At 39.2% G+C, this 26,100-nt stretch overlaps 1 protein-coding gene across 5 annotated transcripts in view; it reads left to right on the plus strand.

The window, feature by feature from the left end:
- LOC138938635 (uncharacterized) overlaps positions 1-26,100 on the plus strand; it is a 66,967-nt gene that overhangs the window by 19,910 nt on the left and 20,957 nt on the right. For 3 of the 5 annotated variants that reach the window (XM_070305784.1, XM_070305785.1, XM_070305786.1), the window contains 3 exons: positions 2,082-2,167; positions 3,437-3,590; positions 4,529-4,713. In XM_070305784.1, the coding sequence (XP_070161885.1) occupies positions 2,082-2,167; positions 3,437-3,590; positions 4,529-4,713 (425 nt within the window). Of the gene's footprint in view, positions 1-2,081; positions 2,168-3,436; positions 3,591-4,528; positions 4,714-17,848; positions 18,324-22,115; positions 25,832-26,100 lie in introns of those variants that run through there. The other 2 variants (XM_070305789.1, XM_070305790.1) reach the window with 2 other exon arrangements.

The raw sequence follows: 26,100 nt of genomic DNA on the forward strand, positions 1-26,100 counted from the left end.
GAAATCGTTAGGCGAGGAGGAAATGCTTATGAAATGCGGTATGCAAAGTAAATGAGCGGAGTGAGCGGCGGCGGGTACGGCGATTATGCGCGGCCTTGTTTACGCGAGAGTGCGGAGCTACGTATGTAGCCCGTTTCTCTCCCCTGGTTGCATCGCTCGCGCGCCTTGTCGCGTCCGAATTCCCCGGGCTCGAATAGCAGTTTACGATTACGCAATAATGAGTTTTACGAGGTCGCCGATGAGACCGCGTTTCGTAAAGAAAAAAAGAGAAGAAAATAATATACTTAGGCGCTTGTTTCCGGATGCTCGCCAAGAGCAGCTGCTCGACGTGTATCGATACCTGACGCTGAGATCACTAATATTACCGTCACACTTTATTTAAAAGCACCGTAATTTTTAGCAAGGACATAAGCCGATATTATTTAGATGAAAAATGTGCTTTATACATGTGGAAAATAATATTCTCCACCTTAATATTTATATTCGCGCATTTTGGTAAATATAAGCTCGCGTATCTACAAATATTAGATAAAATTAATTGCTTTTTTATTTTTGCGGAGAAGGAGAAAGGAGATAGGTTGTTACCGATAAAAGTTCGAAAAACATTCCGCGCATTGTTCCTTATTAATTAATTACGTTCCGATCGATATCTATTTTAGGGTAGTATGCGGGATTGTTTTGCGCGTGATTGCGATACAACATGCGGGTTTAAAATGTCGTATAAGCAGGCGCGAGTTGTCGCGCAAATGAAGAAACCGTACGAAGGATGTCGTAACATGACGGTCGTTAACGAGTTTTCTCAATGTTACAATTCATATCGTTGCCAGCGCTTATTGCTATCAACAGCACGGCATATTATGGTCTTTTTTTTTTCATATTAGCACGATAATTCAGTTAAATGAAAGGCGCGCAAGATATAACGGGATCTCTCGGATTAATTCGTTGACGTGATGGCGATATCATTCGGGAAATTGTCCGGCCATTCCACCGGTATCAATTTTTTTTTTCGACCTTGTGATATTAGGATGGGATTAGGATGCGGTGTAAAAGACTTAAGACATTCAGGCTGATGAGTTTTTAATGGAAAACGAGTTTTAATCAGACATTTCTGCACATGGATCTATATCAATTGTGTATATTAGGGTTTTTTTTTTTTACAAAATTACAATCGTACCTTTAAATTTTCGGCGACTTACATAAGCGGGTGAACTAAAATTTCAGTAGTACGATAACATAAGATGCGGTCAATAATAATATTTAGTATTCAATTGAGAGAAAATATGGCAAGAAGAAAAATCTTTTTTCTTTTCTCACATATTTTCAATTATTTTCTTTTTAGAAATATTTTTCAGGAACATTAAAATACACACACATTTCGTACTTTGATATACGTAAACGTGTGAGGGAAAAATGTTACGAGAAAAGAGCTGTTAGTATTCATTTTTCATGACGATATAATCGTGACATTGGCCAGGTAATCCACGCCATTCGTTTATCGCATAAACATTACTCCGACTGGTTCTGGGTTTTATATAATAACATTTTATATAATAGATACGTTGAGACGATTATTTCTTTTTACGATTGCGTTTATGGCGAATAGCAATTTTTATTAAAATTAATATTAATTCTTTAATATTGACATGAAGAGTATGTCGCGAATTATAGATACGTTACGCGTCGAAGATGGAAATAAATGCGGAGATTGCAGTTTTTTTTTTTTTTTTTTCCCGGAAATGCGGAAGCACCCGCGACACGAAAACGAAGTGAAATCTTGATATCCGGCTTCTGCCACTTTTCATAAAGCTAAATTGAATACTACGCCGTATTACCGTCACCGTAATTGCGATATATAATTCTACATTTGATTACATTTTTAATCATTGTGCAGCGACATAAAAAACAAAACGCAATCACGATGGGATTTATTATTCACCGCGGATGTAGCTTTGTCGCGGAAAATTTCTATGAAGTACGCTATATTGTGGATCTAGTATTATCGGAACAAATGCTTCGCTGTGATAGAATTATTCTCTAGAATAAAATCCAACTAATGTCCGTATGTCTGGCGAATGTTTCAGATAAACGACGCGGTTGCATCCACGAGCGAGGATTCCGCTGCGAAAGACGTGACGAATGGCCAAATTACGGTTACTTTGCCAGATAAGTAAGTTTCTGTTTGTATTATTATTATTATTAAACTTTTTATAAGAATAAGCTTATTATTTTCAACTTTCAAGAGGCATAAAAAAAAATGAGTTTGAAAAATGAGTACACTCCTCTAGATTTTTTTGCAGCGCAACGATTTGATAAAAACTTTTTCTTATTTTACAATATTAATACAATATTATTGAGTACTTAAATGAAAATTTTCAGCTTAGAAAAATTTTTTTTTTTCTTTTTTAAATTATGCGAATATTTGCAGATTTATGTTTTCATAGACGGCGAAAACTCGGTCTATGTTCAACGAATTGACTTCAAATTTTGCATGCGAGTTCCTAATAGGATTCCGCATCTGCTAACGAAACCCTTTTTTTTTTTAATCCGATTCTCCATTTTTTTTTTTGTAAACAAAAAAAGATGGACTTAAAAACCTTTTCAATACGCTGCCATTTTTCTATTCTAAAAAATTTTAAAAAACGTTTGGATAGCAAATGGCTATTAATATGTACAATAAAAAATGCTTGTATCTTTTATTTCGGATATGATCTACGAATGTCTTCATGCACACCGTGTAGCTACCTAAAGTTTGGAGGAGCTTTAGAGATATTTCCAGAACTTTAAAAAAAATTTTTTTTTTATGTTGGAAATTTTTATTTAAATAGTTAATAATATTGTATTAATATAGTAAAAAAATTTAAAAATTTTTATCAAACTGTTGCTTTGCAAAAAAATCTAGAAAATGTACTGATTTTTCGAGGTTTCAAACGGATATATCCCTTTAATAATGTAAATTATCGAGGATATAAACTTTGCGATTTTTTGTAAAATTTTTATTGTTAAACTTAGAATTAATAAACAAATCGGGGTCCAAATGTACTACGGTTAATGATTCAAAAAATAATTTGTATTGAACATACGATATAGTCCTTGGATTTCCGAAAAAAAAAAAAAAACCCGCTATACTTGTAATTAATTTCTGAAGGCTTAATAATCCCCTGGGATGTTTCTGTCAAAGCATAATAAACCACCAATGTTGTAAAATCAGGGAAAATATGCACGGTACCTACAGAAGGTATCGTCGTAGGCCGGATATGACAAATTGCGATTGTCGTGATTGATATCTTTTCACAATACTGCCGCGTATTCACCCGTTTTTATCTTGTACAACGAGGGGGAAAAGCGAAAGATATTTTATTTCATAGCTATCACTATATTTCTTATATATATATTAGAGGATTTAAATTAATTTAGTCTTGTCTTAATTGTTTTCCAGGGAATTGGGTACGAATGCTTTCTCCGCGAAACTTAGCAACGGTACGATTCCTAAAGGATTAGCGAAAGAGGCAGACATTCGAGTGGAACACGTCTCACAGGAGCGGAAGGACGTTTTGGAAAAGCAACATAGTTACGAAGAGGCGAATCTCTTGGTTAGTACATATCCTCTCTCGTGCAATCTTCAAGTAAATACCAATGAAATTTTATATTCGGAAAAATTAATTTTTCGAGATTTTATTTTTTTTTTTTTTTTTTTACTTGAACTCGTATATGTGTAGAAGGAAGAGTGTTAAAGATAACAATTTAAGGACTACGAAACATTTTGCTATTGTAACATTAAATTATTAAATAAATTTGTTATGTTAGATTTTCTAATATAAATAATCAGAAGCATATTATACGATTTATTACATATACGAATATATAAATAGATTGTACATTTTTATTTTATATAATATAAGCTGCGCATATGTGCTCTGTATATATAAGTTATATTATAACTGTAGATTTCACAGACACATTTTTTTCAACATTACATTACATCGGTTGGCAACGATCGCGCGTCGCTTATATAAGCAACATCCGTTGTGGATTTCTTAAGTAATTATTAAACACACAGTTTCCCGGAATAATCGGTAGTTTATCGTGCTTAATTGCCAACGGACACATTAATAGGAGTTAGACACGTTAATAGGAGTCTTCTCGCAACATTCACATGTTATATATATTTCTTTGTATTAACGTTCGAGCTACAATCGCGATATAATTTTTCCAAGTATTTTCTTATACTTGAATTTTATCTTTATTTTTAAAATAAAATTAAATCTTAGTACATCATTAAGCGATATTGTGTATATTTTAATACATTAATAATCAGTATCGAGATTTGTACGCATTGTCATTATAAAAATATTTGTTACACACATGCACACAAACAAGACATCTAATCGAATAATGTCGTTATGTAGAAATCTGCTCAAAAAATTCCAAATTGATGATTCGAAAAAATAATGATACGCGACAAGCTCCAATTAATATCTTGGGTGTCACTCTAAAAAAAAAATTGTAAAACTGTTTATTTGTTCGACAGCAACCGGTGCAGGGAGGAAGAATCGGCGAACGTCGCGCGAGCAGTCCTTTCCAAAATGGTCGGACAGAAGTGCTGATTGGCGAACCGGAGGGCGGCCCGAGGTCACCGCGAGGATCGACGTCTTCGGCGGTGAACGACGGTAATTTCCTGAATCCACCGGACGAGCGAGACGAACCAATTTGCAGGTAAGTACGTTGGATTGTAAGTGCGCGAGTTTTAAGAGAGCCGAGGCTCTTATGCTCCTCTTCAAATCGCTCGATCGGCGCTTCTCGTCATTGTTGCGCCCGTCCTTTATGTTGTAGGTCCATTGAATTCTCTCGTGCGATCAACGTTTATCTACTAAACCCGATGAACATTTCGCGGTTTATCTTTATGACTCGATATAAAAGTTTTTTTGTTTTTTTATTGGCTGCTCTTTCGGGAAAATCGCTCGTTAACTAGTTTATTTATTCGTTTATTCATTCGGTGTTGGCGAAATTGGCATTTTCACTACAACTAGTTTGAATATTTGAATTTTAATTGTGAGTTTTCATGATTATAATATTTTATCTGCTCCGCAAGAGCGCAAACTTGTGCTTCAAGTGCGGTGAGTGTTTAATGAGAGACAATTATTTGGATTACTCGAATTTATAATCCCGCGTGTTCTGCTTTACCCTGATAGAAAAGCATACATTCAGCCGATGCCCGCTGGATGTCGCCATGAACATACTTAGCGTGATCTTTTATGAAACCGAAAAAGATCTCTCAGGTTAGCAAGAGATACCAAGATATAGCTCTGAAGTAATTTTACAAGTATGTGTCTCTTTCTTTCTCTCTCTCTCTCTCTCTCTCTCTCTCTCTCTCTCTCAAATCATTTTATTTTAATATAATATCTTGGCAACTGCGTGCTCCATTTATAATGTATTCTCTCTTCTTGTCTCATGTTGACACGATAGCTCCATTATTAAGTCATTATATGAAATTGCCTCTACAATTTATTATCTATCAGCTTTAATGATATTACATACATTGGAATTTTTATTCATTAATGATCTTTTTAAAAAAGATAACTTTATTATAATCGCAAAAGATTCTTCAAAATTTTTCATTTCAATTTTAATAACAATTTTAATTATTTTTTCCTACAAAAAGAAAAATTTGTTATTCGATAAAATTATTATGTTTGATAAGCTATAATACTCTTTAAAAAAAAATTAAAAAAAAATCGCACCGATGCGTTTAAATGCGTTCGACGAAGAGATGCGGGCAATTATATGTGGTCTTCTGAGATGCACTGCGAGAAGTGTGGAAGAAACCACGTCTGCAGACTCACGAGTGACATCCGATTCGGGGATAGTGCATCTTGGAATCGTCGATGGAGCCGATTAAATTACGGTGATATCTGCGACGTGACTCGAGCACCAGGTCGAAGACGCCAGGTCGAAGCCCCGCTCGACTCCGAGAGAAAGAGAAAGAGAGTCAAGTCACTTCGTCGGTATTTCACGCTCGCGACACACCCATCCTGAGACGGTGTGAGTGCAGCCTAAACAATGCGTTTTCCTCGGTATGCAGTGCCTCGACAGAGGCCTGATCCCACTCTTTCTCTCTCTCTCTCTCTCTCTCTCTTCTTTTCTTCTTTCGCTGAATTTCGCCTTCTTCCTCCTTCCCTCTTTTCGCTGTCTCTCCTCCTGCCTGCCGTCCTCTCCTCTGCGCGTTTCTAACATGACACGAGAGGGATGCATGGCATATATAAGGACTTGTGTGCGGAGGAAAGAGAGAGAGAGAGAGAGAGAGAGAGAGAGAGAGAGAGAGAGAGAGAGAGAGAGAGAGAGGGGACTTGAAGTGCGACGACTCGGCACACGAGTGTAGCTGGGTACTCTTGTGGTACTCGTACCCGTATATAGGATTTTCTTCAATTTTGCTGCGCGTTGAATGAAAAAGATTTTATTTTCTATTTTATCACATAATTTTTTCGCATTATAATTTCACATTTAATGTATCCTTCTTGTGTATACGAAGAGTGTATTATTTAAAACTCGATGTTTTCACACATTGCTTGAGTTACGACGATAAGAGCTCGTTTGCGCGCTGTCTTTTTTTTTTTTTTTTCTCCTTGCTCCTCTCTTAGATGCGGGCTCTCTCGAAATCCTTTGCGAAATAATGTGCTGTTGTATCGCCCAGCGCTGTCTCATTTTGTGTCTCGTTCTTAATTCTCTAACTCGATAAACAGAAATCGTCGCTCGTCCTCGGAGGACACGTTTAAAACTTCGCCGTCAAACGAAGCGCAGCGAGCGACGAGATACGGACAATAATTAATGCGCGGATTATTAACGACGCGAGGAAAGTTTAATGGTGTCATAACGAGAGAGAACGCGTCGGCGTCTCCGGACCTGGTCCGAACAGATCATAGGTAACTTATTCATGAGATCCGCGGAGCGGATCGTTCAGGTGCGAATGAATGCGCTCTATTGACACGGAGAGTTTTTCGACGAGGGAGGCTGCAGAGTGAATAGCTCGAAAATGAATGCGGGGATGACCAAAAATGAAATGCGAAAGATGTCGTCAGCAAGTCTCCCCTTTTTCTCCTTTCTCCTTTTCCCTTCGACAGAGAAAGGGAGAAAGCATTATTTATCCATGGGACAGGCCCTCTTAAGATCTATATCGCTCGTTTCTTCGGATTTTCGGTAATAATTTTGCACGAGCGGAAGCACCGCATCCGGAAATCGTTCCAGTTTTCAAGGGAGACGCATCTCATGCGCGACGCGTCCTAAAAGTCCCGCGTGATTATTGTAACTAACGCAGTTTTTGGGGTACGCTTGCAGAATTGCATTTGCACAAGCCGCGCTTTTTTTTTTCCGTTTTTATTATTACATCACAGCTTCCCGAAGCTTTCGAATTTCTTTTTTTTATCACGTCCGAAATCTTTTTATGATGCTATTCCCTTTAAAACGCTAGGATATTTCCTATGAACGAGATCTTATCGGTCGCGTGTTTAATATTGAGCAACTTTTACATTGCTCTATTAAGGCTTGATAATAAAAATTAAATTAAATAACGCGAAATGAGAAGGACGCGTAGAAAAGGAGAGAGAATGCTCAATTAAACTTTGCTAAAGGATAAACTGATTTTAAATTGGTTCAATCTATTACCTTCTTTTTTTTTTTTTACTTTAAAAGAGCAGCCTTCGAAAAATACATCAAATTTACTAAGCGACTAACGAGATAACTTTTCGGTGCAATGTTTCCTTTTATCACGCGTTTAATTTCGTAACCTCACGTTTGTTATCCAAGTCACCGATATCGATTCGCTCTCCTTCGTAATTGATATCGTTCGATATATATATATATATATATATATATATGTATATGTATGTATGTATGTATGTATGTACCAGGCAACTGCGTTTACGCTTACGCGCGTCCGGTCGAAACGGTGACATTTCTTCACGTCGTAGCGACATTTGCATCGGACAGCTCGAACAACAACGATTGCCTTAAAAGAACGAATATATAGCGATCTCCTATAAGGTAATCGATTTCGTCGATACATCCCCGCGTTACATTGAATTATACTTATTTATATCTCAATTTTGGAAAAATTTCATTAAAAATCTTTAATAATCCCTAATATAGGTTTCCATGTAAATATAATCTCGAATTAATTTGAAAATATCACTTGTCAATTTTTGCACAATAATTTTCTCCAGAAAAATAATCCAGCCATAAATCTATAAAGAACAATTCGGGTTGACAAAAAAAAAAAAAAAAAAAAAATGTTTAGCTGAAAAAGTAACAAATGATAATTTAGACGAGAATTGGCGTGCGAGAATCCGTGTAAACGGCGCGTTTGCGAGCGTTTTTCCGGATTGCAAAAAAACAAAAAACAAAAACAAAAAAAACGGATAACAATTTGTGCGCGTACGTGCGAGAGATTCGCGCGACGACATAGGGCTGGAGGCGAGCGAATTTCAAGTGCATTCCCTTGATTGAAGCCGTTGCTGCGGTCCCGTCGTCTCTCTCTCTCTCGTTATGCATACACAGCGCACGTACACATACACTCTCTCTCTCTCTCTCTCTCTCTGTGGTATCGGTTCACTCGTGTGCGACACACAATCGCGGAATACCGATTGCTCACTCTCCCATGGCGTTTCCTGCTCCGCGACTACGCAATAGCATATATTCCGCTTTCAAAGTGATAAAAAAAAAAAACGAAAACACACGCGCAGAAGCGGAAAGAGGATGCGTGGATGAACAGATAGGAGTGAGAAAGTGAAAAGGTGACACAGAACGAGAGAGAGAGAGAGAGAGAGAGAGAGAGAGGATCGACGAGGGACAGAGGGAAGGATGGTTATATAGGTGGTGATGGCAATAGGGATGACGAGGATCGGTGTGACATCGTATACTATATATATATACCGAGAGACGTGACACGCCTGCTGTCCATTGTCGCGTCAAACGCATTATGCGCATCATTCGTGGTCTTTTACGCCGAGCTTCTCTCGCCAAGTTCATATTAATTCTCGAGGACTAATCTCGGGAGTTCTCTAAACGGATTCTACACGAAGAAGGATATACATATGACTGATTTCTCTCAACTCTATACAGGGTGTGTTTTTGTTATATCTACTAGGATGTATATATAGCATTAACATATCAAGCTTTTAAATTACAAATTGAATTGAATTTCTCGAAAATGTAAATGTGACTCACAATACCTCCCAATTTAATTTGAATTTAATTGAAAATTTATAATAATCGACCCTTTTATAAATCTAATTACATTGAACAATGTTGGTCTTTACGTTAATTAAAATGTTTAAAATGAAGTGAAATTTACATAGTAGAAACTAGAGCTTGCGTAATATATTTTTAGATTAAAATTTATCGAGAAATTATATGTATTAATTTGTCTTTATGAAAGATATATTATTTTTTTACGATGAGAAAGTTTATCTCATTTTTTGAGGATTATTTTCAAGGAAAATATTTTCTTCATAAAAAAACGCCAATTGCGTGCATTATTCACGGTCTTTTGCACATTGCGACGTACTTATATATAGACGGGCACGCACATTTTTATGCATCTATGCTCTAATTTTTTTTTTTTTTTTTTTTTTTTTTTTTTGCGTTTCCGCCAAGGCAATAACTCCGCTCGAGTTTTTATCGTTCTTCTGGAAGAGAGATCGTCTGCGCAATTTATGGCGATTTAGGTCGGTTATGTTGTACGGATAACTTGGAGAAAGGTATGGGTTTCTTTAAATATCGTTAAAGGAGAGCTATACAGCGAAATGCATAATAAAGTAGCGTAAGACACACGATGCATGTATGACACTGCAATCTATAATCTTTCTTCAATTACAATTTTCTCCCTGACCTACTATCGACATAGACCCAGTGACAGAGAGAAATAATACACTATTATTTCATATTTACACAAAAGTGATAAACAATTTAAACACATAACGCGAATATATACAGCTCCTGTAACACGTGCATTATAAAAATGTATGATAAAAGACTAAACAATTTTTGCAATGCTATACGGAAACTCTAAGTTAATCTTAATATCTGTAGTTAAGGGGACATATCAGTTTGAAACTTCGAAAAATGAATACATTTTCTAGATTTTTTCGCAGAGCAACTTGATACAAATTTTTAATTCTTTTTACAATTTTTTTTTTTTTTTTTTTTTTTACGAAACTTTTTATAGACTGCCATTTTTCTATTTAAAAAAATTTTTAAAAACGCTTGAATGGCAGATAGCTATTAATATGTATAATAAAAAAAAGTTTGTATTTTTTATTTCGGATATGATCTACGAATGTCTTCATGTATACCATGTAGCTACCCAAAGTTTGGAGGAGCTTTAGAAATATTCCCAGAACTTAAAAAAAATTTATTTTTTTAAGTTGGAAATTTTTATTTAATTTAGTTAATAATATTGTATTAACATTGCAAAAAAAAAAAAAGAAAGAAAGTTTTTATCAAATCGTTGCGCTGAAAAAATCTAAAAAATGTACCGTATTTTTCGAAGGTTCAAACGGGTATGTCCCCTTAACGAGCTATTTACGCAAAATTAAATTAGATTACACGCTTAAATTTCTCGAGAAGAAAAAAGAAGAGGGCAAGTTGCTTCTATAGTCTTTCTTTTCATTCACCGTCTTTATCTTCTGTCATTCGAAAACGATTCCCGCGAGAATGTAATGGATGTATATACGAGAAGTTTGATATCTCTTGCACGATTTTCGAGCGGGAGTTTATACAGCCGCTCGTTAATACGCGAAAAAAATCACGCGCCGACGATCGAATAATATTGTCGCACGGAAGTTGTCCTTCCTCAATTTCCCAGGATCACTGAACAAAAGAGGTGCGCGGATCTAATTGCCCGCTGATGGAAAGTGTGGAAAGGAAGAGCCCCTCGAGTGTTTAACGATACGAAACACACTTTTGTGAGCAGAAAGCTTTCGGCGAATGTCATTCAACGCTCGCGCAGCATCCAAGACGCTGTGCACTCGTAGATTTCATCGGTATACGCAGATAAATTAAGTGACGCTGTCGCGTCATATTACATTTCTTATGTCATATTACGTTATCCATACGACGCGCATGGCGATTGCATCGTGGTTATGCAATTAATATAAGGGATAAGAAATGTGTGGACGAACGAAGAAGGTAGTTGGAAAAAAAAGAGCGGAAATAAAGACGCTGTTTTTTTTTGGGGGGGGGGGGGAAATGTACATCGTTATCATTTAAAATTAAAAATTATCGATCCATCAAAAGATGTTTTTTTTTTTTCCAAGTATTCCATTAGATTAAATAAGAATCTAAATGCGCACATTTATTCTCCCAAAAAAGATTTTTTTGCGCTCTCTTAGTTCCTATCTCGAATTTAGATTTGTTTACACGTGACGCCTTTTTTGCCGACATTATAAATGAAAAAGTCACAAAATTTTATTCTTTTATTTTTATTATTGTTTATATAATTTAAATCTTTTATTTTATTATTATTAAAATATTTTATTTCATAAAATTATATTTTAATACTATTTATTAAAAATGTCTGATTCTCTCTTGTAATATTATTTACAATACATGATACAGAGTGACTTTTTGATTCGCGGTACGGCTTTATCTAAATTATATACATTTTTTTTTTCATGCCGAACGATTGTAAACAATTCTGTAAACTATCGTCTGTTGCAACATCATCGACATCCCGAATGTAAACGAATGCACGTGGACTACCATTGTCATTGCTATTGTAAACGTTGGTGGATACTATTTATCATTTTACTGTCTTTTATATATATATATATACATATTATTAAAAGGAATTAAAAGGAGAAGATATTCGCGCCCAGCTATGTACTTCGATGTACTTCGCGGAACCTAGTAAAACGAGGATGAAAATAGTGTTATACGCTCTTTAGTTCTCTCGTCGGGAAGTAAATGCTAAAGCTACATCGCGATGAGAGCGGGAAAAGAAATTGCGCGTTTCGCTTCAAAAAAATTGTATAAGGCGGTATCGTTGCACGTAGAGTTTATATTGACGCCAGAAAATTAATTTCGCTTTAAGAGTAATATCCATGATGATTCCAACGCTCGTAATTAAAAGCGGGGAATCGTCCCGCTGGATGATCGCATTCAAAATATCCCGCTTAGAATATAGATCGTGAAGGAACGTGTCGACCCTACATCCTACATCGCGATAAGATCCCGTCGGATACGAATCGTATTCGTAACTTATCTAGCGACCTATTTACCTTTTATTACTCTCCGCTCCGAAGAAAAACAGCAGCGATGATTCTGGAAATAGCAAGGAAATAGCGAGCCGGACAATGACGGCAAACCACGAGGGCGCGTCCTCGGATCGGCGGTATTATTTTCGATCGGCGATCGAGGAATTTCACTTGACGAGGAAGTTGGATTCCGTTGGCGCGATCCATAGCAGAAATACGGAGCTACTATCTATTGTATCCGATTGTGTTTACCGCGATTCAACGGACGAACTAGTTTCACTCGAATCTCGCGAGGGAGTATACGAGAACTGTTTGTCGGATTAATCGAAAATACGACCGGGAAACTTTAAACGAGCGTACTTTCTCGGGAATGGAATTGTTTTGAAGAAAATTGAATTCCTCGGAAAGATGTATCGTTTCTCTACGATGATGTAACAATGCAAGTGCATCGTGTATAAAGTTAACGTAACGAAATATTCAACATTCGCTGATGAAAACATCCGCTTTGCGATTTCGACATATATACCTCACGTGGTATCGAGCTTTATTGTGACTTAAAACTTGGCCTGCTTCCGGTCCAAAGTTCAGCGATTCTCGTCGAGTACGTTGACGTGGAGTAAAGGCCGCTGTGGTATTAAATTATTAAATATTAAAAGCCACCGCGAGTCGCGAATAATGGTCTGTGGCCGTTGACAGGCACGATCGTTAATCAAGCCGATTAATTGAGCATCGCGGAAAACGGTACTTAAATATCGCATATATAGCTTACATATACCGATCCCGCCGCGTATAACAACGAGATATCTGGGAAATGGAGCATTTCGCTTCGATGCGTTTCCTCTACCGCCGCAACGAATGATGATGATCGCCCGGCGTCATGTATATACACAATCATCGCCTGTACGATTGCGGTAACGCATGTTATAATGTAATGTCATATCGAACGATGACCCTTTCGTTCATTTTTTTTATTCCTCGCTCCGGTGGATCGTAATTGATTTTCCGCGTGATACTCAAGATTATATCTATCATGTGACGACGTATTAAATTTATATCAAGCTTTTAAATGTTTGTTAATTAAACCACGAGAGATAATGCGCCGGGCCTTTTTTTTTATCTCAATTAAAATTTACACTTAAATATATTGTAAATAAGAGAGATGATTCTATGTCAAGTGAAGAGAAAGGGAAAGGAACAAAGTTTGAACGCAGTTAAATTTATTTATAGCAAGATATGTTTACAAAATAATTACATGGATCAAATGTCAAGATTTATACAATTGAAGGAAAAATGAATTTTAGTGACAGAATAATATTTGTAAATGATAAATCTGTCTTAAAATTAGCTGTTGAAAATCGGTCTCGGTTTCATTTGGATGACACAAAGAAGATCGTAGGGACAAAGTCGCCCCTTATTGCCCTTATTATAATCCCGGAGAGCCACTAATCTCACTGTTGGGACTACAGACTTAATTGAATGTTCGTTACAACGTCTATGTCGCGTTCCTTGGCATAAACTCAAATCCAATCAACAGCTTCGCGTACGGTACATCGATGTGTAATTGCTCAAACGCATTCCCGTAATGAATTCCGTGTTCCACTTAGTTCCGGCTATTGCTTCCGCTATTTCATTAATTTACCCACGTCGTCCGCTGTCCACGGCAAGTGGCGGAATGTTAAATTTGCTCCCTATTATATGCGGAAATCAGCAACCAGCTCTTCGCGATCGCGCGCGAAATCCAGATAATTCGCGCTTTCGAATTTCGCGTTTTGCCCGGAGCTTACAGAGTTAATAAAGTTGATAGAATTAATTCGAACCCGATGCACTTCTCGAAACATATTGATAAAAGTGCAGTGATCTTTTATTGCGGAAAATCGGCCAAGAGCTGGCAATCTGACAGTCGATACAATTTTCCATTCTTTTTGTGCATGATTATAATGACACATAATACTTTTCCAAATATTAATTTCGCCGCGGGTTTCTCTTCCACGCCATTTTATAAAGATTTATTCTATAAATAGGTTTTCTCTTAGATATTTCGCGCACAATAGTAATTATAATTTACAACAAATATACAATATGATAATCCAAGAGATGATTAATGCACTTTCCATAAACGAAAATATTATTATTAACGAGCGTGATATAAAATTATAATAATAAAGTTAATGAGTAGGAATGCAACATGGTATTACCATAATAAGATTTCGAGTCTATTGTAATGAAAATTTTACGCTCATTCGATACAACGAACTTTTGTATGTAATACAAGCATATATCGAGACCTCGAGAAGTTTATTTATTTATTTAATTTAACGCATATGTTTATCACGTTTTCCTCAGCTTACGAGCAGAGATACAGTTTCATTAGAAACTTTCTAGCTGTTTTACTCTTGTAAAAGTAAATAAAACAGTGAGGAATATATATAACACTAAAACATGAAATGTCTATTGTATTGGGTGATTGCATAAGTTCGTGCCCGATTTAAATATAAACTTCAATAGATTATATTTTAGAGATAACACTTTTATTAATCAATTATATAGTCTCCATTCTTTTCTACAATGGTTTTTCAACGATCTATAAGCTTGTCGATTCCATTTTTGAAGAAAGAACTTGGTTTTTCTCGAAAAAAGTTTGTAAGGTGGTTTTCGACAGCTTCCTCGGAATTGAGATTCTTGCCATTTAAACTATTCTGCAAAGACCGGAACAGATAAAAATCTGAAGGTGCAATATCTGGAGAATATGGCGGGTGCTGCAGAATTTCCCATTGCGACTCCTGCAGTTTTCCTGCAGCTTATTCCTTTCAGTCAGGAGACGCGGCACCCACGTGTCAAGCTTGGAAATGTATCCAAGCTTTTTTAAATGACGACAAGCGGTTGAATTATCGATGTTCAGCCTCTCAGCAATATCCTCAGTTGTAATCCTTGGGTTTCTTTCCACTAAGGCATGCACAATGTCATCATCAATGCCAGAAGGCCGTCCAGAGCGGGGTTGATCCTTCATGTTGAAATCACCATTTCGAAATCTGCCAAACCACTTTTTGACTGTTCGGAGAGCAGGAGCGCGGTCCAAATAAACGCTTTGAATATTTTTTTGTGCAATCCCAACACTCACGCCTTTCCGAAATTCATATAGCGTTACATGCCGCAAATGCACCTTTCGTTCTCCATTTTTAATGATTTCTCTTATGCACAAATGGACTTATCTGAACAATGTCTGACGCTAAATTGACATAAGACAACGTCACCTATTCGATGTAAGCAACAATTACCACACGAAAACAATAGAACTCCGCCATGCAGTAACTTAATGACATCTATGAAAATCGGGCACGAACTTATGCAATCATCCAATATAATAAACATTGTTAGTTGTTTGTTTTTTTTTCCCGCAAAAACTAAGATTAAATTTAACTTTATTCTCCCTTCTTTTAAAAGGACAGTCCTTTCGATGAAAACTGTTCGATTAGAAACATACTTATAATTACGTGGGAAGAATAATATTTTTTTATTTATTCGACGCTACAGCGGTGTTTCTGACTAAGTTCTCGCGCAGTTTCTCGCCTTGTGATCTCGAAGGCCAGTCGTGGCTAGCTCGTGGAATTTAGATGCTTGGCCTGCGTTTTTCTTGCGACCTTCACAATCATGAGTGTCGGGGGAAAAGCCGGGAGGCTTTGCGGGATTACCTGCGACTATTTACTCGTATCCGATGCCATTGTCGAGAGAGACGTCCCCTCGCCTAAACTTTCTCAAGAATTCCATGCTACACGCGGCCCGATACGCATCGCCGTAATCGTCGTAAACCTACCTTAGGTAGGTTTGGGACCCGACTCTTCCCTCCCTCCGCACTTAGATAGGGTAGGGTGGGCCCACCGACGTGCACACCTGTGTTTCCTGTCGTTCGACCGCGGCTCAGGGACGCACACCTGACGCACCGGAAGACTCGTCATCGACGCGAGAAGTGCAGTAAAATGCGCGTTTCGATTATATCTGAAAAATTCTGGCCCACGATATCGGTAAAAGGTATTAATACAAAATTTGTATCGTTGCTCGAACGAACCCTAAGTAAACCAATTTTTAGGCGAAAATTTTTTTATTACTGCAATCTTCGCGAATAAAAATATATTACATGTAATAAATATAAAATATATATAAAAAATATGTAAAATATAAATATATAAAAAAAGACAGATTCTTGAGAGACGTAACAATATAAAAAGTTCTTTCGCGAACGCAGGCAAATGTTGCTCCAAAGTTTGCTCTCATTAGACTCTCAGTATTTAAAAGAGTAAATACGACGAGTGGCGGAGACGAACAAAAGGATATCTCACCCACTTGATAAAAGAGCGATGGTAATTTATCTTTCGAAAAGACTTGACTCGAGTATTCACCGGGGATTCTTCACTTTAAATTACACCGCCGTTTCTCGGACACCGCGTATAATTGCGCGTCGCCTCGTCACTCGCGCGTAATCGCGCTTTGTAGGACACGAGGAAAACTCCGCTGGAATCCGCTAGTAGATCAATGAATTTTTAGGTCAAGGATTGGATATAGTTAGTTGATTCTATTACGAGCGCACGGAGAATTCGTGCGCGAGATCGCGGATTTCTCTCCGCGGTGCTACAATCGTTTTACGTTATAATGCATTGTATATATTCGACGATTCGGGCGATTGAAAATTTCGTACCTTCTCTATGGTATATTAGTCATCCGACTTGCGAACCGTCACGCACGATCGTGCGTGAATAATCCGGCCGGTGTCTATCAACAACCGCGTGCGTCACAAATTTAATTTCCGTACCGCGGAAGATCTAACGTCACGTCGTGCGATGTGACGTCGTCGACTCGCGAATACGTCACGACGAAAGAAAATTGATATATATATATATATATTGAGACAAAAAACGTGTCGCCGCTTTGTGTACGAATGCACTTTGAGAAATTGTCTCTCTTATTTATTTGCCGCAAGTGACTCATCGAAGGGGTTGCCTATCGCGTGTAATGGAACACATGTCGATCCCCAGGCGTGTCCCTCGATGTACGTGTATTCAAAGCTCGAAGTTTCAGGTGCGAGCACACGCGTGTCTGCGTTTCATACAGAATCAACATTTGATATGAATAGATAATACGACGATATATCTGAGATGGCGTTATCGTGAGTATGATAGTGTAAAGTGTGGCGAGAAAAAAGATGCTACTGGGTTGAATTCGGCGAATAAATAATAGCAGAAAAATGTTTCATATATCAATTTTTCGTAGAAGAGTAATATATAATTTTTCTTCGTTAGAATTAATAATTAAAGTATATTTAATAACTTTTTACATTTTAGAATTAAATACGAGCGATCTTAAAACGATCGAATTTTTAAAGGGATCTTGTGCAAAATTTCTAGAAATTTTTAATTAAAATCATATTTAATTTATTATTAATATGAATATTTGTTATTTAATATATTATTAAAGACAAACATATGGGGGAGAAAGGACTGAATTTTCATTTTTTTTATTGAAAAAAAAAAAGAAATGATTTTGCACGCTCCTTTATACGGTGGGATTTATGCATGAAACAATCGGCCAAAGTGCTACTCCGCAATTCGTCCCTCCCGCCCATCGCGAATTAATTATTACACATTCGTTAACGCGTGTACATCCGTGCGAATCATATCTGCTCGCACGTCACACACATATACGACACGGGGCGACCAAGATAAGCTTTCGATATCAAGTACCCGACGCCGATAAGAACAGCATTCCAGTCACACCAGTTCTCATGTACAGCGCCCGATTGTCGTGTCAACGATTTCGCGCGTCCCGTCCATTCCATATATATATCCGTACGTGTTAATGTACGCGCACACGCGTTTGTACAGTGGTTGCTCTTTCCACACATGATAAGCGTTCACCCGTGCGTTATCACGATTAATTTCGATAGAGATTTCGTCGCTTCGTACGCTTCTTTGCAAGCTGCGTACGCGGTGCCATGGCAATGTGGATCGACCTAAACCGGGCGTGTGACCCGTGCAAGGCATGCTGGGTATGCCTCGCTCGGCGGCTCGGAGTTTCCATTCTTTGCAGGTAAACCTTTATACGCGACCAAGATTAGAATTTGGTCGATCGTGGATATTTAACTATGACGTTTAAAGATAACGGGGGAAAAAAAAAATTATCTATTGCGAGAGCACGCCCCTTTTCTTCGCGCGTCAATCTAGGTACATTTTAAATTAAACGTCATCGAAATAGATGAGAAATTTTCTGGACAACACAGTTCTCTTATCTTTTTTTTATTTTACCCCTCCGCTTCTATATTAATTAAAGAAATTATAAAAGAATTAAATTTTATAAAAAAAAATATATAAGCAATCACGATCAATATAATTTTAATATTTGCTCGTTATATAATTTTAAAATAACCATATATTATTAAGTACGTCATTAAATATCTAATTATTATAATTTTATAAAGAAAATTGTGTATATTTTCTTTTTAAGTTTAGCTTGATGAATATTTGAATTAGTCATGGATATCTCCACATATATAGGTTCGAAGCAGCATGTTACCTCGATAGATCGCGATGTTTGCGGTCGTAATAAATTTTCTCGCATTAGCGGGCTTTAATTAAAGTGTCCGGGTGAGTGCGGGACCGGCTCGCAGTTTCATGGCATTGCCAGTAACTGTATACCCGCTAATATCCCTTCGTAGATTAAGCGAGATTATTTAAAAGGACGCGTACAAGCAGGTACAATGGAGCGCTTCTTCGTCCCACTTCCGTTCCTTTCCTCGAGGATATTAATAATCCTGCGGCGCAAATCCGCCACGAGACAAAGGCGAATTGTTTGCCGATTTTATATCCGCCCCTTTTTCCTCATCCAAACAGACGCCGGCGACCGGAAAAGGCTTCGCCGAGCTCCTTTGAGCAGCGACCGGTGAAGAGTCTCGGATGATTGTACGTCCTAAATTCGGATATTAAACGGGACTATTTAGGTTCGAAACACGGAACACTTCCTACAAAGTGGTCTCGAAGCTACTTCGCGTGTTCTTTTAAACGTGTGTGTGTTACCCGAATGAACGAAAATAATTATTAGGTGTACAACTTTGCTTCCGCCGTTTTCCTATAGATGGCTTTAGCGGTAAGTACTGGTCGAAATAAATAGATCATAGACGTCGTGCGATAAACTTGGGCATCTGTCAACATAACCCCATAGAAACATTAGTCGATTTGTGTCCGCGTCATAAAGTTATTCTCGATTGAAAATGTCAGTTTACGAGCCAAATTCTCGTCATTTGCGGGAGGTTTTAATTTTCTGCTTCAATATGAAGAAATCTGCGGCTGAGGCTCATCGAATGCTCTCAAATACTTATGGTGAAGCCGCTATTAGCGAAAGAACGTGTCGTGAGTGGTTTCGACGCTTCAAGAACGGTGATTTTCACGTCGAAGCGCGGCATAGCGGTGGAAGAGAGAAGGTTTTCGAAGATGCAGAATCGGGGGCATTACTTAATGAAGACTCGAGTCAAAGTCAAAAAGAATTGGCACGATCATTGAGAGTGGACAATACTTTGAATCATAAATGTATAACCAGTTTTTTACAATAAAGCCTCGAATTTCGGAAAAAAAAACGACGGAAGCAAAGTTGTACACCTAATAATAACACACTATAATAAAATTCCTAATAATCTAAAAGAGAATTCTTTTCAATGGAGGAACAAAGAGAGAACAATTCCCTGTCATTTATTCGCATACATTGAGAAATTGTAGGAAGCGAATCCCGCGTCACCCTGTATACGGATTGATCCGCTGCTTCCTTGAATCAGTCAAGCATAAAAGGATCAAAGGATCGCCCCGATATATCGCGAATTAAAATTCAGTTCATATTGAAAATCGGAGCGCTTTTAAATACAGTACATATTACGATTACATCGGTCGAGTTTGAAATTTACATAATGATAAATTATATTATAATTATATATATTAATTATATAGACTAATATAATACAGGCATGTTGCGAGGACATCCAAAACTTTTAATGATTTGCGTTGACTGCAGATGCAACACAAGAGATAAATAGACGAATTAGTCACGCCGATCGTTCATTAAGTCTTTGCGATGGACGTTAATAGTCCTTGGGACGTAAAATTCAGGTACGACTGTATCGAAACTTTCGGCGCCACGTAAGACCACCTACGATCGAGAAGTCACAGGGCTCCGCTACGCCTATCGGTACCGGGAACTTGATTCCCGGCGGGGTCCTGGCGACAGAGCCACTTGAAACGAGAAGATACGTAGCACGTTAGACTTAAAGAATCCGTAGCCACGATTCCGCCTGTGAACGCGAATCTGGTTTCACTCGAAAATGCCGCAGAGTGGAACGGGGCGGGCCCCGGTACCATTGTCCCCGTTTGCCGATACTCTGGCGTCTATAAAGTACCCGCTCGAATCCCGTAACTCGAGTCTCGTACGCTGAGAGCGTGCTCCGAAATTTCGAGGGGGAATCCCCCCCCCCCTCTCCCTAAGCACGGTGTAGATTTTTCGCCTCTCTCGCGGCATCGACAAAGCGTGCCCCAAGGAGAGGGGAGGAGGAGTTACGCGTGTTACTTCGTCCCGGCTTGTCCCTCCGAAAATTGACACTTCGCGCGATCGTAAAAAATAATTACATCGCCCTCACGTGCCACGGTAAAAGTCAATTCGCTTTATCGCGATGCAATCGACGCTGCACTTGCTGGGTTCGACGACCGAACACGGAGCTCGGTAGACAAACAATATCGATAGATAGGGGCGAGTTAATCTTCTCGGCGGGCATGAGGAATATGCTACCGACGATCAAACATACAATTTGACAATGTCTATAGATATAGAACAATTGATACGGTTGAGTCGTATATATTGACCGTTTGTCAATCTCAAAAGATTCTATTTAAGCCCTTTATTTAAGTCGGAAGGTCTGTAATCGTAATGTAAATTGTAAGCTTTAACGCGTATCGCAAAAAAAAAAAAAGAAGAAATTACAGGATTAATATATGATAAGTTTATCGAAAATAATTGGTCGTAGATTGAAGAGTCGGTTGTTATTTTCTGGGAAAGGAAAACGCTTTCACTTTTCGTACGCCAACATACATATTTTAACAATGGCATGGTTGAATATTTTTTCTACGCTGAAGCAGTAAAAATTATTAACGGGTATTTTCAAATTCTGCGATATAAAACTAACGAAAGCTTGTTACACGAATCAGATTTGCATATTCTTTTGGCACGAATTTCTGTTATCGAGAAATGGCTGAATTGCATGGAGATTCCTTACTACGCGTTATCTTTTGAGAAAACGACAGAATGTGGCTGAACCAGACAGAATGGTCTGAGAGAATAATGGAGAATGTCTGGGCTGCACCTCGCCGAATTCCATCATCTCTTGGCTATTCTTTTCAGTTTCATGCAAACCACATTGCGTCGACGTGCAACATATGGTTTCTGGCTTCGAAGAGATTGGAGAAAGGCCAAAAAGGGGCGACCGAAACGGAAAATGGCCATGTGATTAAAGCGTGAAAGAAAAGAATCTCTTTCACTATATATCTCTGACAAAGATAGTGATAAAACAACCTGTACGAAAGAAGATAATGGTATGGCCTGCTCAGCCACTTGTTCGATAAACGTCAACATTCGGCAAGGATTTTACTATTTCCACGTAATTTGATATCCTAAATTCGCTCCTATTTTATTTATGGGTATTTTAATTAAATCACAAATCGATCTTAATAAAAATATAAGCTCTCGAGAAATGGGGATAAATTTATAATTTGAATATCTCGTACAAAATAATATTTAACATTAAATAATTAAGTATTTGCACGACAAACATTTTTACATTTTTGTTAAATATAACTCTAGTTCCAAAATCGATGATACGCTAAATGCGGGATGCTCTGTTTATTAAGACTGCATTAGTGATTAATCAATCAAATCACCGAATCATTGATCCGTACACGACCGTCAGTTAACGTTGGACGATGATTACGCTGTTTACGCGCGATAATCTCGTTTCCCAATTTCATTATTATTGAATTACTTTAGTCAAGAAATTACACAATTTAATCTACGCCTTCGCACGCTTTTATCCCTGCGAATTATCCTTCGAGCGGCATTCGGACGTGATTCTCTCGGATCAGTGAGCACGCAAAGAGACGGGAGATTCAATGGGTGATTTTTAACACAATCGATAAATATTTCCGCGATGGATAGTTAATCCGAACGCGGGGAACGTTACGGAATACGCTCGAATAATGAGAGTTGCGCAATGATCGAGGCCGGATACTCGCATTCTGTCTCATTTGACGCGGCACACACATTTACAAATCGGACAAAGCCATCCTCCTCGCCGAACAATAAAATTGCAGATGCAAAATCTGCACACAATATCAAGGTGTCCCGCGCGATACCACGCTCAGCATCCCGCGTTCTCGATGGTCGTTCTCGAGTGGCCCCATCCGTTCGCGACTCCGATCGCAAAAGCGCGATAAGCGTCTTAAAGCATACGATTTTTCATCGAAATGTTACTTTTAACATTTATATTATAGTATTTGTTTAGTGTAAAAAAAAAATGAGAGAATTAAAAATTTCTTTCAAACGACAACGTTCGATAGCTCTTGGGCAAAAATTATGCAAAAGAATTTGCTACAATTGTATAACCAAGTATAACTTACAATAGCGATATTTTGACGTGTCATTCTTGAGATATATATAAGATTCCGAGAATAATGTAATCGAGTATAATGCGGCATCGATTTTTAATGAAATAAGAATTTAAAAGCGCCCAGCATCTCGTATCTTATACGGTGATCGATAAATTGCTGGAAGCCATCGAGTTTGCCATTATTCAGGCCTCGCTGCTCGCGACCTCATCGCGCCTTTTTCTCCTGATGAAAGGGTACCCCCGGGCGTCTGGAATATTCAGGAAGCAAGGTCGGATTGATGATAATCGTGAGAAAGACGAAAACGATCGTCGGATCAGCTGAGAGTCGAAATACTATACGCGAACGAGATATCGTCGCGGTGCGAACGCGATAATGTATGCGTGAGAGAATGAGTGCGTATGCATGTACGCGCGTATCACGAACACTTTTACTCACGCGTGTTGAACTCGCGCGAGGTGGAAGCGCGGGGGGGAGAGAGCGAGAGACTTCAATGCTGGAGCCACGTGATCGCCGTGGCAGCGGAGAGGAGTCTCTCGGATTTGATCGAGCCAATACAACAGTGGAGAAGAGAGAAAGAAGTGAACCACCTCCGAGCGTCGGTAGACAAAGAGAGAGATAAAAAGATTAAGAGAGAGAGAGAGAAAAGGTTCAAATTTGTGTCTGGACAAAGACGGACGCTGACCGAGGATAGCGCTTCACCGAGATAAACAGAGAGCCGGAGAAACAGGAATGCGGACCGAGTTGGATAGAAGGCGGGAGGAGGAAAGATGGAACAACGAAGAATGGAGCAAGAAAGCGACGGCAACCGAAAATGGGAAAGAAACGAAGGAAGCCGCGGGGAGGGGGAGGCAGGAAAGGAAAGATAGAAAATTGTAGCAGGGATCGAACGAAGCGAGAAGAAGGAATTCGAATGCCGCGAGATGGAAAGAGATACTCGTGGTTGAACCGGTGAACAGTTGGAGGGGAAGTGAAGCGGATAGAGTGGGAGCGCTAGGTAAGGCAGGAACGCGCAGCTGGAAGGTGGAAGGTGAGGGAGTCAAAGAGGGAGGTTGAGGAGTAGAAGGGGGGTACTCATTTGAGAAGGAGAGGGACAGCGTGATAGTACGTACATGTACGAAAGAGGGACGATGATAAAAGATAGAGAGCTGAACGAACAGGTAGAAGAGTGAGAAAGAGGGACATGAAACGAGAAGAAGGGGGGCACCGGCTCGCATACGACTCTCTGGGGGTAAACCGAAGCCAACAAACCCACACGTCAGTTCGAAGCAGGAGGGACGCCTGTCCTCCTCGTGCGTTCCTCGTCTCACTCCGTGTTCACGACAAACCGCGAACGGATCATTCCAATTAAAAAGAAAGAAAACTCAAAGTACCGTCATCAATAAATTTTTTTTTTTTCTTTCTCACGACGAGTGAAAAAATACGAAGAAGCGCAAGTATCTCGGAGCTCCGAGCGAATGATCGGCGTATGCCCGATACGAGCTTAAGTGAGGATCGTTCGATCGGCTGTTTACCGTCGAGTCGCGCGATCGCCGCGATTCAAGTGATCGGGGTTGAAGTGGAGCGCAATTAAGGCGGTTAACGGAGTCGGGAATATCTGTCCGCCAGCGCGACAGGGGCCAAAACCGGTACGAGCGTTCTCCAAGCGATATAGTGCGCCGCCGCCGTCGCCACCGCCGCCGCCGACTCCTCCTTCGTCGCGTACAGCCTTCGGAAGGTGCATACACCTCCTCCGTTGAGTTTGCCGGTCGTCGTTGCGGCGCATACGGAGTCGTCCGTGCCGTGAGTCCGTCCGTCGCGTGACCGCTCGTATACCTGTGTTGGTGTATATATATATATGTGTGTGCGTGTATATTCGTGTGCGTATTATCTGTGTGCCCCTCGGTGTACAGGTGGAATGTGCCACCGTGCGCGGGGATATACGCTGACGCGTGGAGCCAACGAGGGGCGAGATAAGGTCGAGCCGTGCGAGGTGTAAGGTAAAGTGATTCATCAAGGAGGGAGAGAGAGAGAGAGAGAGAAAGGACAATTCCGGAAAAAGTCATAAGGCGTAACAGTTTGTCACGAGAATCGTTAATAATTGTCATTGACATGTGATGAATGGAAAGTTGAAGAATTGAGAGGAGATCGATTGAGAGAATTCGACTGAGAAACATCTTTCGTAGGTCGAGGAAAAGTCACAGAGAGAACGAAGCGATAGACTCGATTCGCAGACGCGCGTGGGCGTAGAATCGGCGCGGGAACGAACACAAGAACGCGCGTCCATTGTCGAGATGCTCGAGCATCGAGCGCGAAGAGACATGTAAAAGAGTTGGTGAAAAAAAAAAGAAAGAAAGAAAGAAAGAAAAATCACAGCGAGAGAATCACGCGGAAAGAATTCGCTCTCCGCGAAGAAAGAAGAGGCGTAAATAATTTAATGACGTCGCGGTATGAAGCGACGGGGTGTGGTAAGACGAGAAGCGGAGGATCGTGCGCGGAATGTAGAAGCGTCTCGCGAAGGTCGAATCGAGAGCGAAAGTGTAGACGCGAATTAAAATTAATCGAAAGGAAAAGGTGAAAATTCTTGAAGAAGGTACTAAAAACAAAAGGAATTTAAAAAGATAGGATTAGGAAAATTTCAGCCAAAGTATAAGAAACATATACGAAGAAGAAGGAAGCTAATATTTGATGAAGGACAAGGTCTGTCGGACATAAGCGGGAAGACGACAAGTAGATAATGAAGAGTATTTAATTACGACGGTTCGACGCCGAGGTCAGAGGAAAACGGAAGATTGTCTCTCGGGAGCGCATTGAGATTCCTCGGCCGTACATAGGCTTCGTCGCGCGAGCATCGTCCATGAGGTTTGAGCGAAGGACGAGTCGTTGAGAGGACCACGCCATGAGAATCCTCAAAACGCTACACTGGTAGGTTTCCAGCGACAAGAAGCGCGCGTCTCGATTATGCGATGCGGACGGTCGTAAATAATTCGCGTAAATATTCCGCGTGCGATTGCGAGGAGCGAAAACGATCGTCGATGTTCATTTGCGATGTAGAAATGAATATGTAAAAAGAGAATCAACTGGCTGTGTGTCAGGCACGGAAAACGAACAGAGAAGAGAGCATTTTATTTATCCGAATTTTTTTTTATTCGGGAATTTGCTAAATCGGTATAATTCATTCTTTTTTTTTTCTC

This window comes from Polyergus mexicanus, unplaced genomic scaffold (genome assembly GCF_030449975.1).
Source record: "Polyergus mexicanus isolate NDT 795.1 unplaced genomic scaffold, iyPolMexi1.0 SCAF_13, whole genome shotgun sequence".
Lineage (NCBI taxonomy): Eukaryota > Metazoa > Arthropoda > Insecta > Hymenoptera > Formicidae > Polyergus > Polyergus mexicanus.